The 18,008-nt window shown below is 36.2% G+C and overlaps 2 protein-coding genes across 3 annotated transcripts; both read left to right on the top strand.

Moving 5' to 3' along the window:
* Positions 1-6,239: 6,239 nt before the first annotated feature.
* Positions 6,240-9,896, top strand: LOC145572659 (transcription termination factor MTERF15, mitochondrial-like). Of its 2 annotated transcripts, none has more exons than XM_081631622.1 (2): positions 6,240-7,564; positions 9,507-9,896. In XM_081631622.1, the coding sequence occupies exon 1, from the start codon at positions 6,285-6,287 to the stop codon at positions 7,515-7,517; it is 1,233 nt and encodes a 410-aa protein (XP_081487748.1). In that variant the 5' UTR covers positions 6,240-6,284; the 3' UTR covers positions 7,518-7,564; positions 9,507-9,896. The 2 variants fall into 2 exon arrangements, with proteins under 2 accessions (XP_081487748.1, XP_081487747.1); XM_081631621.1 differs by having other exon boundaries at positions 9,364-9,896.
* Positions 9,897-12,998: 3,102 nt separating this feature from the next.
* Positions 12,999-15,550, top strand: LOC145572658 (uncharacterized). Its single transcript, XM_081631619.1, has one exon. It carries the CDS (start codon positions 13,348-13,350, stop codon positions 14,533-14,535), a length of 1,188 nt encoding a protein of 395 aa, XP_081487745.1. The 5' UTR covers positions 12,999-13,347; the 3' UTR covers positions 14,536-15,550.
* The last annotated feature ends 2,458 nt before the right edge of the window (positions 15,551-18,008 follow it).

Here is an 18,008-nt window from a genome sequence, read left to right as displayed (position 1 = left end):
TGGAAGTTGGTGTTGATTTATTATTCATATGAGGTACATATATCTCTTATTCACTGTTTTCTTTTCCCTACTAGTATTATACCTTTTAGGGAAAATTTAGGCACTAGTTGCAGTGCTATTATGTTACTTCTAGCTTTTGTGTGATTTGGATGCAATTTTTAAGTATTGGCTTAGCAAATCTTGAAGTTGCTGGCAGTGACATTTATTAACTTGTGAAACCTATACTGCTTCTGTTCTTTTTCCAGTGGCAGCACCTTTGACTTGTTAATATTGAAACTCTGTGACGTAACAAAATAAGTTTATTAGTTTTGAGAAACGCAAAACATGGTGTCTTCTTTACATTACATAATGACGTGACAAACTCTGTTTTATTTGCTACATGTCTTAGGGTTTCTGGTAGCAGTAGCTCAGTCTTTACATTTAGGCTTTTGAAGGCTTAAGATCTATGTTAGTTCCATATAGATACTATATAATCCTTTTGATTGCAGTGTAGATCTTGTGATTGGTATTAGTCCCAAGTGACTATTGTGCAAATTGGTTCTCTCATGGTAGTGAGGGAGCTATGCAATATGATTTGACTATGGTTTGCCATCTAATTGGTGGAATATGCTGCCTGAATGGCTTTCCCAGATAAAGATGGTGGAATCAGTTCATTGATGAAGCGAAAAGATGGATCACGAGAGGGGTAACAACTCTGATTCCTTGTTTTTTCTGATTTGAAATTTGATGTGGTAATATGAATGTAGATTGTTAACTTGCATAAAATTTATGATAACAAAAATACATGATTAGATGATTTAGCCAAAGTTGAGGTTGAGGATATTGAAAAGGAAGTTAATTTCTTGCTCTCTGCTATTTGTTATGTCCTTGGGGCTAATCATCCAATTGAATGTGAAAACAGAGACAAAACTGTCAATGGGACCTTTTTTTTTTCCTTCTCTTAAATATTTTTTTCTTCTTATTTTATAAATTTAAGGAGCCAAGTTGTAAAACGCTAGACTATCGACTTTGATATCAATAGCCTTGACGTTTGTTTTGTGCCTGTTGGAGTATAATTACCTAACCTTAATTTTTGTTGCTAGGGAGCAGGGGCAGTGATCCTAGACTAAGATTGTGTGGGGTGTTGGTGAACTTTTTGTGTGTGTGTGTGTGTGTGTTGGTAAGGAGAATGGCCCTAACGGGCCAGAACCTCTCACAAGTTCTCCCAGCCTGGTTTAGTGGGCTAGACACTTTGGAAGTGGGGGGGAAGGGTAAGGGAATTCCTACCCCAAAGTGTTTCTAGTGGGAAAGTTTGCATCTCACAACTACTAGACCAAGCTTTGCTTGGTGGGAGTCCCTGAACGGTTACGGTTAAATATTGATACTGCCTTGTAAGTTGTACGAAGTATTAAGTAAGCAGTGTCTGAACAGATATATTGTGTAATTTGCAGTCAATTAGCGGTCTATCATGGAAACCGGTCAAAGGCATGAACTGTTCTATAATAGGATACTCAGCTGATAATTATTGAGCTCCTTAAAAAAGGTACTTGTATTTAGGATTCTTTAGGCCTAAGCAATATATTATTGCTGTAGTAAAAAAGGAAGGCTTTTAACCTACTAAGAATTATAGCAGATAATAGTCTCAGAACAACTTATTCATGTAACAAATTCCTTTATTGCTCTGGATGATGAGATTAGACTAGTGGGAAAGATGTATGTGATGCTACTTCGGTCACTCTTGAGTTCATGATGATGCGGACATGGTTTCTTTTGGTTCTTATAGTGAGGTAAATGATAAGTATGTTGAGGAGAGGCTGACTCCTCCCTCTTAGCACGTAAAATATTTGTGTATGAAATGCTAGAGGACTCAATGGCTTTTACTCAGCCTACTTGCGTATTAAGAAATTTTTCTTAAGCTTTTGGTCCTCGTAAGCTATCACAAAGGTGAAGGCGCAGAATGCTTCTAGTCTTTATGTTATTGTTTGTAGTGGGTGGTCTAATGGATGTTATTAGTTTTTCAATGCCACTGATTTGTTGTAGGCTTAATACTATGAATGGTTGGTTTTAATTGACTCCGGATTAAAACCAACCTAATGTCTTTCCAAAAAAAAAAAAAAAAAAAAAAAAACTAATGAAAATGGTTACCAAAAGACCAAATAGTCTTCCGAAGTGCCTTCCCTTTCTCCCTTACTTCTAAAGTGCCTAGTCCGTTAACTCGGGCTGAGAGAACCTATGAGAGGTTTCGGGTCGGCTGTTCTAAAGTGATGATAATGTTATTACTGTTCTCAAGCGATCCACTGGAATCTATTTCGGGTCGGCTGGTAAGTATTTGATTCCCAATGTTGAATTGTTGCAAAATTATTGCAGCATTCCTATTGACAAAATCCGGAAAGAAATTTGTCGTCAGCCTAGACCTTATTTAGTGAGGACTGATTTGTTTCAAGGTAACTTGATTCGGGTTAAAGAAAAATTTGGGATTCCTCGAGGCTCTGTGATGTTCTTGTATGGCCTCCGATCGATATCTAGCTTTAGTGACAAGAATATTGAAGATAAATGCAAAGTATACAAAAGCTTTGGATGGACCCAATCTGATGTTATGAAATTGATCAGACAAAATCCTATGTGCTTGACAGCGGCAGAGGCAAAGATCAAGGCAAGACTGGATTTTTTGATGAACCAGCTGGGTTTTAAGCCAGACTACTTGTTATCCCATATGTGTTTATTCACTTGTAGCATTGAGAAGCGGTTATTGCCTAGGCATAGAGTCTTACAGGTTTTGAAGGAGAAAGGTCTTATACAAATGAATTACTCTCTTGGACGTGCTGGCACCTTGAGTGAGTCTGTGTTCTTGAAAAGGTTTGTTCTTCCATTTGAGGAAGTTCATGAAGTTTACGCTCAGCTGAAAGGTTCTACAGTAGGGTCGCTCACTGTTGGAGGAATTCCAAAGATGACATCGAATTCCGTTGCTTCTAGAGTAGGGTCGCTCATTGTTGGAGGAATTCCAAAGATGACATCAAATTCCGTTGCTTCTAGATAAGAGTGCAAGGTATTAGATAATATTTAATTTTGATATATTTACCATGCATTCCTGCTGGAAATGAACTAATTGCAGTGCTCTGATGTTACATTATGAATTTATAAGAAAGAGTGACAGTAACATTTATCAACAGGTAAGGCTTATACTGATTCTGTTCCTTTTCTAGTGGCAGCACCTCTAAGTCTTTGACTTCCTGTTTACATTGAAACTCTGTCAAGGAGCTGAAATAGTTAAGTAGTTTTATGGAAATTGAAACATTGCAAGCTTTAGTATGGCCTGTTCTTGTACAAAATTAGTGTTCTTATACATAATGATGTTGCGATCATCTCTGATTTTATTGTTGTGTGTATCATCTTTGAGTTTCTGGCAGCAGTAGCGCAGTCATTGTATTTAGGCTTTTGAATACTTTAAGTCAACAATAGTACGATATGCATTAGATAGTATATACTCTACTAAATATAGTGCTCATCATTTGAGTTTTGAATAGGAGTATAAATCTTTAGTGACTCTATAGTGTCTTAAAAAGTCATGGACAAGTAAAATCCATTTGAAAAGTTTATTGAAAATTTTGATTTGTTACTTGGACAATTCTCAAGACTCACAACATCATATGGATTATGGAGTATATGATTAGCAGTTAAATATGACATTTTTTAAAAATCACTTAGTGGGATGCTGAAGTAAAAAAGGTGACTAAATTTCAATCTTTTGCGGATTTGCAGTTTTGAAAAAAGTAAATTTTTTTTGAGTCAATTTTTATCTGTAAAGGATAATTCATGAACTTCACTATCTATAGTTTGAATTTTGAAATACTGAATTTGAGTCCAGCCTTTTCGAGTTGCATAGGAAGTGGTATATAAACAAAGGCACTGTCGCAATTCTGAAACTTATTTATTGTTGAAAATGAATTTAGTGATCGTAAAATTTATAATTGCAAAGACAAGAATGAAAAACTTTGGATTGGGTTGCTTATGCAGAAAGATCATTCTATCAGATATGTGCCTTTAAAACTGAAATTTAAACAAAGATGCAGTCCTTTCGGTTGAGTTAGGTTTTTTTATCCCTTGACCTGGCTGTTGGAAGTAGGCCAAGTAGCTGCTCTTGCCCAAAATGCTGAACCTAAGATGAAAGAGGAGGTTGATAATTTGGTATATTGCTTTCTGGGGGCAACCTATTCATTAAGCTTTTGGAGGGTGAAGAAATGCAAGGTGTGTTTCCAATCTATAAAGCTTCTTTTTCTGCAGCTTATTGATGTCCCTACATCACCTTGCTGTCTTGATTTAGATCATTTTAGTGATGTATAGTTGAAAATTATAGTAAGCTTGTTTTTAGGGTTTGCAACCTTTTTCAAAAGTTTGTCCATTACCCTTTTTTTTTTTAATAATGCAATTGCCACCCCATCCTATGCTATCCTCTCTGTTGGGAGTTAATTTTATTGTACGTCATGATTCTTGATCATGTAAGTGATGTATTGTAAGGGGACAGAAATTTTGAATTGTTTACTTAGATGTATGCTGCCGTATTCCTGTTATTTAGCACAACATTGGTGTCAGGTCAGCAATCCACATATTTTTTGCATAATGACTGTCATATACCAATTTCAGCTCAAGACTAATATTGTTCGTATCTGCAATTTTTGTCATAAGCTTGGCAACAGAGGTGTGTTTGATTGTGGACTCATTTTTAATAGGCTAAGCGCACCAACTTGAATATTGTTTTACGAAGGTGGACTGCCTGTTTGCCTCACTCTTAAAGACGGGATTTGGTGCTGCAGCTGTTCTGACTTTCATCACAGCCACAAAGGCTCATGATCTCTTGATTGTGTTATGTTTTCTTTTTCTGAGCTGAAGCAAGTCTTGCATCTGAAGTTGATGATACAGGTTCACAGTTGAAGAGGATGACTTGAAAAGCTTTTTTGTTTCTAGCTTGAGGTGTGTTCGATGACCAATGCACATGTTATGGATTCTAGGGTGATTTAGCGGGAATTAACACTAATTTTAACTCATGTTGGTGCTTAGCAGTAAAAGTGAGCTTGTATTGGTCATCTCTACTAGTGCTTATCAAGGAAACTCTCCAAAAGCTTGTTATTAATAATACGTAGTACTACGTATTAAAGTGTGAAGCTAGTGTTAAGAAGAAAAAGAAAAGTAAGCTTATATCCGAAATGAACTTTGCTCTTTATTTTTCTTTACCATGTTTGGCAATTGGGACCTCTGTCTTTCCATCTTGTGGCTGTTAACTTTATTCAACCTCTGTCTTTGCCTAAGGTCGACTCCGGGTTAATTCTCAGCATGGCCGAGTTTTATAGATTCTTGATAAATCTTTGAAGGTCCTAGTCTTTGATATGCATTGTTGTTTCTGGGTACCCCATCTAATAGTCAATTCATCTAAACCTTCTTTGTGCTTAAATTGGGCAATTGCCTTAGAGAGACTTCCTAGTATTGAAGTGTGCCCAAAGGCACGAAGACAAATGACCTTCCTAGACTTTAGATTATTTCCAATACTTCATTTTTGAGAAAGAAATTTAACCCATTTGATAGGACATAATAATAGAAATTATAATTTATAAGTATAATTTCGAGTTCGAGTGTGATTTTTTCTAAATATCATCACAATTATGAAAATGTAATCTTATCTAAAACTTGTGAATTCTTGATAAATGTTCATAGTCACCAATATAAAAAGCTAAAGTGGAGATGGATGATTATAAAAATTCATTGATAGAAAAAAGGGAGGGTTAGCAGGTATTACCAAATAAAGTGTTTACATAATACAAAGTACATTTCTTATAAATTTACATATTTCGTATAAATTTATTCTCATTACCCACTCATCAAATGCACGAGATTTGAGAGGAGAATAGTAATTAATCCCTTTTGAAATGATAATTTGAATTAGAAATGTGTTTTAATGCAAAGATTGACTTTAACCGAGTTGAAAATGTCATGCATTAGTGCATTACCTTACCTTAGCATATGTGGGCAAATATATGGCCTTATAACCTTGGAGTTTTGCTATGATATGTATTGATTTCCTCTAATATACTTCTAGTCTAAGCTCTATTAAGCTTCTTAAATTACAAGTTTAGGTTGTTGGTATAGTATTTGAGTTTGAACTTATACATAAATACGTAATACTCTACTTGTTTTTTTGAACTTTTTTAAAGTGCATTTCTTTGACCGGCATAATAGAGAAAAACACACCCTTACGGCCCTACCCCAATACTCCGTATTAGAATTTGAGGGGCTGCACAACCAAACACGTGCAAATGTTGAAGCTTGGGAGCTGCTATTATGGCGTCCGAAGCCTCTACTTGCGCCTTCCATTGTTGTACTCAACATCAACTTCTCTAACCAACCAAGGTAACCCTTCTTCTTCTTCTTCTTCTTCTTCTTCTTCTTCTTCTTCTTCTTCTTGTTCATTCTCTACCTCATTAGCTAATTTCTTAGTTGATAATCTGGGTTTCTCCAATCATCAATCTCTCTCCATTTCCGCTAAGTTCACTAAATCATGGAAAGCGGGAGGGACCAACAAGGCTGCTGAATTCAATTTCTTTGAAAATGTTGATTCTGTTATTCAATTCTTTAAACAACTTGGGTTTCAGCAATCTCATATTCAGAAAATCCTTATTTGTGAACCCCGGTTTTTAGTTTCTAGGGTTCATAAAACCTTTAAACCCAAAATTCAGCTTCTTAATGACCTGGGTATGTCTAAATCTGATGTAGTTCAAACTATTGTGAGAAATCCTAGGATATTGCGCCATAGATTGGGTCCTGTAATTCATGCTCTTAAGAATGTTTTGGGTAGTGATGAGAATGTTGTTAGAATTCTCAAGAAACCAGGTTGGTACAACTTTAATTGTGCTGCTAATTATATTATTCCCAATGTTGAATTATTGCAAAATTCTTGTGGCATTTCCAGTGAAACGATCCGGAAACACATTATTCGGCAGCCTAATTCTTTTATATTGAAAACTGATTTGCTTCGAGATACCTTAATTAAGGTTGAACTAAAGTTAGGGATTCCTCGACACTCTCCAATGTTCTTGTATGGTGTCAGTTTTCTGCTTCGCTTTGGTGAGAAGAATATCAAGGATAAATGCGAAGTATTTAAGAGTTTTGGATGGACTCAGTCTGATATCATGAAATTGATCAGACTAAATCCTATGTGTTTCACTAGTTCAGAGGCGAGGATCAAGGAAAGACTAGGCCATCTGATGAACCAAATGGGTTACAAGCCCAACTATTTAGCAATGCAGCCTATATTATTCATGTGTAGCATAGAGAAGAGATTATTGCCAAGACATCGAGTCTTACAGATTTTGAAGGAGAAAGGTCTTATAAGGATGAATTATCTTCTTTCTTCTGCTGTTTCCTTCTCTGAGTCTGTGTTCTTGAAAAGGTTTGTTCTGCCATTTGAGGAAGTCCATGAAGTTTATGCCCAACTGATAGGTTCTACATTGGACTCGCTCAATGTAGGAAGTTCCAAAAGCCAATCTTAAAGGTGTCACTGAATTCGAATGCTGCTTGATGATAGTCAGTGCATAAGGTATCAGGCAATGTCAATTTTGTTATGTTCATCAAAACAACTTTCATTATTCTTGCAAAATCATTTCCTTGTTTGAAGTAAATGTAATACCTTTTGGAAACGAACTAGGAAAGGTTGTAGGCCATTGTGATTGGGAAGGTGTGATTGCAATGTTGTTACTTTCAATACTTTGTTGCTTTGTAACGAGTAGAAGTAAAGTTTCAAGTTTTAAAAAAAACAGGGTTTGATTCAGTGATTATTTTTTGAAGGTTTGGACTACATAAATCTTTGTATTTGGTATTCCCATATGTATCCCCTATAAGCAATTCTTTGAAATCATGATATGTGGACTGTGATGGGTATTTCTTGGTGGAAGTTAGTGTCGATTTATTATTAATACGAGTTACATATTTGATATTTCTTATTTTCCGTTCTCTTTTCCCTAATAGTATATACCTTTTGTCGAAAAACTTTGCTCTAGTTGCAGTGTTATGATGTTACAAGAAAGAGTAACATAGCTTTCTTCTAGATACTTTTGTGTGATTTGAGTCCAATTCAAAATTTTGTGTATCTGTTAGCAAATCTCGAAACCGCAGATAATGGCATTTATCAACTTGTGAATCCTATACTGCTTCTGTTCTCTTTCTAGTGGCAGCACTTTATCTCCTGTCAATATTGAAATTCTGTGAAGTAGGTCAATATTGAAACTCAGTGAAGTAGCTGAATTAATTAGTTTTAAGAAATGGAAACATGGCATGCTGCACTGCAGTATGGTGTCTTCTTGTACATAATGATGTTGTGACCAACTCTGTTTTATTTGCTATTTATATCTTGGAGTTTCTGGTAGCAGTAGCTTAGTCTTTACATGTAGGTTTTTGAAGACTTAAAGCCTCTGTTTGTTCTGATGGGGAACATTTTTTACAGAAAACAATTTTCAACGGAAAATATGATTGTGAAAAAGTTTTCCTAAAAAATAAAGGGAGAGTAAATGGGATGGGAGGAATGGAGGAGAGAAAATTAGTGAAGTATGGAGTAAAAAAAATGTAGCATACATTCTTTACAGAAGAAAAATGGTTTCCACCAAAACAAACGGAACCTTAATGAACGATTGTACCATATATATAATTAGGTCCTATTGGTTGCATCATTCGTCTCGTGATTTGTGACTAGTATTAGTCCTCCCTAGTATCTTGTAGGGCACATAGGTCGTGTGTGTGTGTGTGAAAAAGGGGGGTGGGGAAATATAACTTCCACCCTATCCCATTCTATAACATTCTTTGTAAATTGGTTTGATTTAATGAATTTATATATGAAGTACTCTATAGTTTAATTATGAAACTTTGTGTTACTGATGTTAGTTGTGGAAACTGTATTGTAAGATTGTCCATGATCGATTGATTGCAAATAAATAAAAATTATTGGAATCATTTTGTTTTATATCTTCATTTCTGTGAGATTCTGGAATATGTCTGGTGAATCTATATTAGTTTTCATTATATGTGCAAATTATGATAATTGGTGATTCTATGTAAATTCTGGAATGTATGGCAAAACTTTAATTGCTTTTTTTTTTTTTTTTTTTTTGGGGGGGGGGGGGGGGGGGGGGGTTTGGGAGTTAAGTCTGTTGCAAGTCTTGATTCTTGATCATGTCAGTGATGTATTGTTAGGGGATAGAAATTTAACATTGTTTTCTTAGATATATGTTTTTGTAGTACTATTGTTTAGCAAAACATTGATGTCAGGTCAGCAATCCGCATATTTTCTGCTTAATGACTATCATACCAATGTCAGCTCAAGACTTTTACGGTTCCTATCTGCAGAATTTCTATATTAAGTTTGGGAGCATAGGTGTGCTTAATTGTGGACTTGATTTTAATTGGTTAAGCGCACCGACTTGAGTATAATTTTATGAAGATGTCCTGCCTGTTTGCCTCACTTTTTAATATGGGATTTGGTGCTGCAGCTGTTCTGATTTTCATCACAGCGACAAAGGCTCATAATCTTGAATGTGTGATATTGTCTTTTTCTGAGCCGAAGCAAGTCCTGCATCTAAAGTTGATACAGACGCACAGTTGAAGTGGGTGACTTGAAAAGCTTTTTTGTTTTGAGCCTGAGGTGTGTTTGATGACCAATTCACAATCATGTTAGTGCTTAGCAGTAAAAAGTGAGCTTGTATTGGTCATCTCTACTGGTACTTATCAGGGCAGCTCTCCAAAAGCTTGTAAATAATACTATGAAAGTGTGAAGCTAGTGATGAGAAGAAAAAGAGAAGCTTATAGTTGAACCTGTTGAAATAAACTTTGCTTTTTGTTTTTCTTTACCATGTTTGGTAATTGGGACCTCTGTCTTTCCATCTTGTGGCTGTTAACTACTTAACTCTATTCAACCCTTGTGGCAAAGATGTGGCCGTAGACCATCTCCAATGGTGAGACTTGAGAGAGTTTTTTTTAGGGGAGAGAGAGTATTTTTTGCAAAGTACACCAATAAATTGATATCTAAATTAGCAACTCCTAAAGAAAGTTGCTAATGTTTAGATACTCAATCCTCTTTTGACAAAAAGTGTGGGTCCTTTATCAATATTATAATATATTTTGTAATTTATTTAAATTTTATTTTTTTTTATTTTTTTGAAAAACTTACAATATGAATTTGGTGGGCCATAAATTGAAAGTGACATTAATTAATTAATATACTTTAGAGAGTCTCACCATTGGAAATTTAGACTTCACATGAGTTGCTAAATTAAGTGGATTGGGTATCACCATTAAGTTAAAAAAAAACAACTCATTTTATATTTTAATACTCAAAGTTGAGTCTCGTCAAAGACGATGGTCTTATAACCTTTTGGAGGTTTGCTATTTTATGTACTAAGTATTATTTTTCTCTCTCTCTTTTTTTTTTTTTTTTTTTTTTTTTTTTTTTTTTTTTTTTTTTTTTTTTTTTTTTTTCCTTAAGAATCAATTTTCTCTAATCTATGTCTAGGGTAAACTATATTAAGCTACATAAATTAAACTTTTGGGAAATCATGCATTAGGCTAAATTTTGTTTGAACTTAAAGGGTTTAACATTTGTGTTTGGACTTATACTTAATTATTAGAAAATTTTGTCAATTACTATAAAAAAGATAAAGGCATTTTGTTAATTAATACTCTTAAAAAAATTTGTTAATTTTATTTTTTAAAAAGTAAAACTAGTATTTAGCCCGGACGATCGCTTTTATAAGTTAAATATTATTTACTTCGTATTATAGTTTTCATGCATTATAACAATCTTAAATACTTTTATTATAGGTTTTGTTGAAAAAAAAACTCGCGGCCTACATTAACTATGTTTAAGGAGAATAATTAAGCAAAAGTATTCAATAGCAAAGATGGTATGACTTCTTATTTAATTTTTTACTGGACCCAAGTTCAATTTTTGACATAAATATTTTTCAATTGATATTTTTAAATATATAGTATAAATAAGGTGTTAATTATAACCAATGTGATTGAATTGTACGGTTATACATTCAACCATATTTTGGTAAATCATCTTATTATGACATCACTTATTGTCGAAAAATAGCTAGAGCTTAGATGTACTAGTTCATACAAATTACTAAAAATTGTTTTTTTTTTTGGTAAAATTGTCCGGCTATTTTTTAGTAATCCGACTTTTATACCCAATCCGCTCAAAATGATCCTAACTGACCGGTTAGTTAATAAATAGGTATTTTTTTTGGGTTTAAAGTACACATGTCACTACATAATTTGTCTAAAATTTTAAATTAAAAAAAATTGAATTAAAAAAAAAGGCTGCCACCCAGCCAATGTGAGATCGAAGCTCTATCGCGGTCACGCTATTGTGGGTGGTCTGGGCGGCCGAAATCGGGGCGGGAGAAGATGAGGGAAGTCGAACTCACACCGAAGGAAGGAGAAGGAGGCCGAAATCTAGACAGGGAAGGGAGAGGTGGCGGAATCGGGACGGGAAAGGGGAGAGGGGTCGGAATCAGGACAAGGATGTGGTTTTCGAGGTGGGGGATGATTTAATGGCTTACTGATGGTTTAAACGTTGTTTGGGTTTCGTGGGGGAAGGAGGTGGGTTGGTGGTTTATGTTTCGGGGTTTTTTGGAATCCCTCAGGACACTGGTCACGCACTGCTAGCAGCAAGACTCGGACACCTGCAAAACACGAATATTCCGGTGACGGAATATTCGCCTCCGACTGTCAAGTTAGTAACCAAAAGTCGGAAAAGTTAGAGAGAGAAAGTAGAGAGAAGCTGGAGCTATTTAGTGCTCTATTTAACATTATGTCACAATCCACCCCTTCCATCATAAATGATTGGGGTATTTATAGGGGTGGGAATTTGTGCTCCTTTAGGGTTTGTGCCCTAAATTTCCGTGTCCTGATTGGCTGCACAATCAGGTGACGACATGTGTCAGATGGGGGGGCGCCGTTTTGCGACTTTCTACAGTAATCTTGGGATTTGGGCTCTGATGTAAGAAAAGCCCTTTTTCTCTCATTTCAGGTGCTCTTTTGAGCTTTGACACGTGTCATCTTCCCATAGGGACACGTGTTGCCCTTTGATTGAACCACGTGTCACTACGAGATTGGATCACGTGTAAGGGGTATTTTTATTCTAAACATTTGCCCCTAAGAGGGGGTGAGTTGTACGCTACGGGCTGCCTCCTTTGATCCTTTATACTTCCTACTGCGTCCGCATAAGCAGGACTAAGGAATATGGTGGAATAGGCGGGCGGATCTATTCACCTATTTGATAGATGACTGTCTTGGATAAGATGGCATATCCCGTCCGCTTGCAATCCCTCAAATGGACGGCTGAGTTTGAGAATTAGGCGGACGGAACTCGACACATCATCTTCTTAGGGGAGAGCTCGGACGCTCGACTTTTTAGGGTGGCAGTTCTTATTCTCCTAACGTGGCCGTATATTTGGACGTGCCGTTATACGACAGTTTCTTTTTCCGTCTAAATTAACAGGGAGTCTTTTTAACCTCTTTGAATTATAGGTTAACTTTTTCAAAAAGTAACCGTTTGAATTCCTGAGCGGGAAAGATGAATTTACCATCTTGCCCCCATAAATTTTACCTATAAATAGAGGGGGTTTGACCTCATTTTGGCACTTTGGAACTTTAAGCATTTTTAGAGAGAAGTCAGAGCTTCTAGAGAGAGAAAGTGTTTTTCCCCTGAATCTTTAAGAGCTCCGCCGTTCGATTGAGTTTTCCGGCCAAAGTTTGAAGTTTCCGACCACCTTCCAGAGTTTTCTACACGGACTGAGGTAGGCCGACTGCTCTTATTACTTTACTTTTTTTCTTTCTTTTTTTTTTAAAAAAAAAAAAAACTGGCTCTACACTCGGCTTCGTCCGTTTCTCCTCATAAGGCCGGTTGTTCGCTTGGGACTGAGTAGTATAGAGTGGACGGAGATGAGTTGTCTCCTTCATGGAGTGGGTCCATTTCTAGTGAGTACCAACTCTCATCCACCTATTCTTCTCTGTCCCTGCAGTTGAAAATGACCCGTACGAGACAAACGTACGATACGAACGCTGTAAGAAATCCAGACGGGAGTCTGGTACATCCAAGGGTCCCTTATGACCCAAACAACGTGAACTCACAGACTAAATCCACCACTAACACGGCCTGTACTGGAGGCACTGGATGCTCGGTGGTCAAAGTGACCGCCGCTTTTGAGGAGCGCCAAAGAACACAAGGCGTTTCTTCTTATGGGGGTGCGTTCGGGCAAACCCCAAAAAACACACCCTTCAAATCTTCAATACTGAGAGGCTGCCCAACCAAAAGACGTGCCAATGTTGAAGCTTGGGAGCTGCTCCTATGGTGTCCGAAGCCTCTGCTTCTTCCTGCGCCATCCATTGTTTTACTCAACTTCAAGTTCTCTTACCATTCAAGGTAACCCTTCTTCTTCTTCATTCTGTACCTCATTAGCGAATTTCTTAGTTGATAATCTCGGTTTCTCCAATCATCAATCTCTCTCCATTTCCGCTAAGTTCAATAAATCACGGAAAGTGGGAGATACTACTGAATTCGATTTCTTTGAAAATGTTGATTCTGTTGTTCAATTCTTCAAACAACTTGGGTTTCAGCAATCTCATATTCAGAAAATCATTACTAATGATCCACGGTTTTTAGTTTCTAGGGTTCATAAAACCCTTAAACCCAAAATTCAGCTTCTTAATGACCTGGGTATGTCTGAGTCTGATATAGTTCAAATTATTGTTAGAAATCCTAATATATTGCACCAACGTTTGGGTCCTGCAATTCATGCTCTTAAGACTGTTTTGCGTAGTGATGAGAATGTTGTTACAATTTTCAAGAAATCAGGTCGGAACTTTCACTGCGCTGCTAATTATGTTATTCCCAATGTTGAATTATTGCAAAAGTATTGTGGTATTTCCAGTGAAACGATCCAGAAACACATTCTTCGGCAGCCTAATTCTTTTATATTGAAAACTGATTTGCTTCGAGATATGTTAATTAAGGTTGAACTACAGTTAGGGATTCCTCGAGATTCTTCAATGTTCTTGTATGGTGTAAATATACTGCTTTGCTGTGGTGAGAAGAATATCAAGGATAAATGCGAAGTATTTAAGAGTTTTGGATGGACTCAATCTGATGTTATGAAATTGATCCGGCGAAATCCTATGTGTTTCACTAGTTCAGAGGCCAGGATCAAGGAAAGACTAGGCTTTCTGATGAACCAAATGGGTTACAAGCCCAACTATTTAGCAATGCAGCCTATATTATTCATGTGTAGCATGAAGAAGAGATTATTGCCAAGACATCGAGTCTTACAGATTTTGAAGGAGAAAGGGCTTTTAAAAAAGGATTATCTTCTTTCTTCTGCTATTTCCTTGTCCGAGTCTGTGTTCTTGAAAAGGTTTGTTCTGCCTTTTGAGGAAGTCCATGAAGTTTATGCTCAACTGACAGGTTCTACAGTGGAGTCGCTCAATGTAGGAAGATGCAAAAGCCAATCTTAAAGGTGTTGTTAAATTCTAATGCTGCTTGATTTTAGTCAGTGCATAAGGTATTAGGCAATGTTAATATTGTAATTTTTATCAAAACGATTTTTAATATTCTCGAACTTTAATGCCCCTTCGAAATGAACCAGAAAAGGTTGTAGCACTTGTAGGTCAATGTGATTGGGAAGGTTTCATTGCAATGCCATTACTTTGTTGCTTTGCATTGAGTCGTAGAAGTTAAGTTTAATGATTTTTTTTTTTTTTTTTACTCGTAATAAAAAATACAGGGGATTTTAGTGATTTTTTTCATTATGGTTTGGACTCAGGAACTCATTGTACGTAGTATTTGGTTTGGACTTGGGAACTCATTAATAATACGAGGTTCATATCTGATATCTCTTGTTTTCTGTTTTCTTTTCCCTACTTGTTGTGAAGTGCTATGATGTTACTAGAAAGAGTAGTTTTCTTATAGAATCTAGTTACTTTTGTGTGACTTAATTGTGGACTTGATTTTAATTGGTTAAGCGCACCAACTTGAGTATAATTTTATGAAGATGTCCTGCCTGTTTGCCTCACTCTTGAACATGGGATTTGGTGCTGCAGTTCTGATTTTCATCACACCCACAAAGACTCATAATCTCGATTGTGATGTTTTCTTTTTCTGAGTCGAAGCATTTCCTGCATCTGAAGTTGATAATACAGACGCCTAGTTGAAGTGGTCGACTTAAACAGCTTTTTTGTTTTGAGCCAGAGTGTGTTTGATGACCAATATGGACTTTACGGTGACAAAATAAGTAACACTGACTCTTAACTCATGTTGGTGCTTACCAATGAAATCGAGCTTTGTATTGGTCATCTCTTCTGGTGCTTATCAGGGTAGCTCTCCGAAAGCTTGTTATTGATACTATGAAAGTGTGAAGCTAGTGATGAGAAGAAAAAGAGAAGCTTATAGTTGAAATGAACTTTGCTCTTTATTTTTCTTTACCATGTTTGAGAATTGGGACCTCCTTCTTTCCATCTTGTGGCTGTTAACTCTAATTCAACCTCTTTCTTTGCATAAGGTTTACAAAGTACGGTTAAATATGTATTTTAATGCGATTTATGGGCTGACTTTAATTGAGTTAAAAATGCAACCACATGCATTACCTTCACATGTCTCAAAGGGCAAAGATGTGGCCTTTTAACTTTGGGTAATGATGCACTATGCTAAGATTTTGTTTGAACTTAAAAGTGTTTGTAGTTGGTAAACATTTGTGTTTGAACTAATACTTAATTATTAGGAAAATTTTCATATACTACCTCCATTTTTTTTAATTGACTCATTTTGACTTTAGCACTACTCACTCACTCCCATTTGATTGTGTTTTGTGCTTCATATGTAATGAAAAATATAGTTATGTGGGATTTTTATTAAATTCGTCATGATATATATTTTTTATTAAAAGTTACGCTTGCTATTTTCGTCCATTTTTAAAAAAAAAGCTGCACTTCTTCTTTCATAAATCCCTTAGAATTTAATCCTGGTAAATAGCCTCATTCTCTCTTATTTTATCATTTTTCACTCCTCAAATGGTCTCCGCTCCTCTTACATACTTTAGTTTTTAATAAATTAATAACCCTATTATATTATCTTATAATTTTTTTATTACATTATCTACCCGCTAAAATTTTATTGACAAACTTTTTAAAAAATCGAATGTACAATAAATTATTGTACATCCGTTATAAAGTTACCCTAAGATGAGCAAAAGTTATACCTGAAATGAATAAAAGTTACCCCAATATGCATAAAAGTAACCCAATACAAATAAAAATTAGCCACGCTTTATTAGTAAAGAATCACTTTTTATTAGTAAAAAACCTTTAAGAATTTTTCTTGTAAAAAAAGTTCCCTCTAGGTTTTCCTTGGGAGGGTTTCGTTCTAGTCTCACTGACTAGGTTTTCCTGATTTTTCAAGGTTTTTCTCGATTTCGGGTCGAGTTTTTTGTGATTTTGCTTGTTTCTTTCTTGTTTTTCATATCCAATTTCAATTATGGGAGATAAAAACAATATGCTCTCAATCCCTGGTGTCGAGAGTAATGCTCTTTCAACACTTGAGAATAATAATTGAGAGTTAAAAAATAATAATATTCCTATAGAAGATGTGAATGATGCAATAGACTGAGATGTCGATGGAGAGGATGACGAAGATGGCAAGGGTTGAACTTGCTCTAGTTGGGAAGATTTGGACAGATAGAAATATAAATTCGAATGCCTTTGTTGCTACCATGAAAGGAGTCGGGCAACCAAGAAACGGAGTGGACATCACGAGCATTGGCAAAAATTTATTCTTGTTTCAATTTTATCATTGGCGTGACAAAAATAGGGTTCTTGATGACCATCCATGGCATTTTGATAAGCATGCTTTGATCCTTGGTGAGACTGCTGACTCGGTAAAGCCCTCTAACATTCAACCTTTTCATTTACTTATGTGGATTAGGGTGTATAATCTTCCTCTCAAGGGACGATTAAATTTGAGTAATGTGGAAAAAATAGGAAACAAGTTAGGGGTCTTTGTGAAACTGGACAGTGATGCCAGAGTTGGTATTGATAAGTCGATTCGCATTCGAGTTCTTGTGGATGTGAGGAAACCTTTGGCAAAGCATGTAAAATTAAAATTAAGAGGAGGTATAGAAGAATTTTTCGAAGTTAAATATGAGAAACCCCCCTTGTTATGTTTCTGTTGTGGATAATGGGACATGGGATGAAAGACTGCGAGGTGTACAAGGAATCTGAGAACCCTGTCATCTCATATGGGGCGTGGATGAAAGCCTCACCGTGGAAATACTCTATAGGTGGGATTGAGGAGGGGGCAGGTATGGAAAAGCTGAAAAGGGCACAAGCTTTATTTGTTACAAAACCGAAGAAACAACCACCCAACCCAGATGATGCTGCTCGTGTACAGGAGATGGAAAATATGCTTGGTGATGTTGGGCTCAATAATTCAAGAAGCAAGGAAGATGGGGCTATCCGTGGGGAGTATGAAGAGAGGGTTAATAATGAAATCTTTGTTTTTGGGTCTAGCACTCTGGTGCCTGGGAATAAAGAAGGGAGTGTAGATATAGAGGAGGCTGTGAAAGGGGATGGGAAGGTGAAAAAAGGCTGGAAGAGGTTGTCGAGAGACAATAACCACAGTATGAGTGGTGGTATTATGTTAACAGGTGAAAAAAGAAGTGTAGGTGAGCTCTTGCTAGAGAGTGGAGACAATATGATTGGTGTGGAGGAGAAGGAGAAAAAAAAAGCGAGTATTAGCTACTTCTACTGACAGAGTGGCGAGCCCCACCAATAGGGCTCTCGATGAAAATGAGCTACATCCTTTCTTGGAATTGCAGAGGTTTGGGGAGCACCGCTGCAATTAATGCCTTGAAACGCATTGTGTTTCTCGAAAGCCCCCAAATGGTGTTCCTTATGGAGATGAAGCTGAAAAAAATTGAGATGGAAAAAATTAAATT

Source organism: Chenopodium album, chromosome 12 (genome assembly GCF_948465745.1).
Source record: "Chenopodium album chromosome 12, dcCheAlbu1.1, whole genome shotgun sequence".
NCBI lineage: Eukaryota > Viridiplantae > Streptophyta > Magnoliopsida > Caryophyllales > Amaranthaceae > Chenopodium > Chenopodium album.
Note: the sequence above shows the minus strand (reverse complement) of the source record. Positions and strands in the feature narration are given on the sequence as shown.

Coding starts and splice junctions, on each gene's coding strand:
- LOC145572659 (XM_081631622.1), top strand. CDS start 6,285: ATGTTGAAGCTTGGGAGCTGCTATTATGGCGTCCGAAGCCTCTACTTG.
- LOC145572658 (XM_081631619.1), top strand. CDS start 13,348: ATGTTGAAGCTTGGGAGCTGCTCCTATGGTGTCCGAAGCCTCTGCTTC.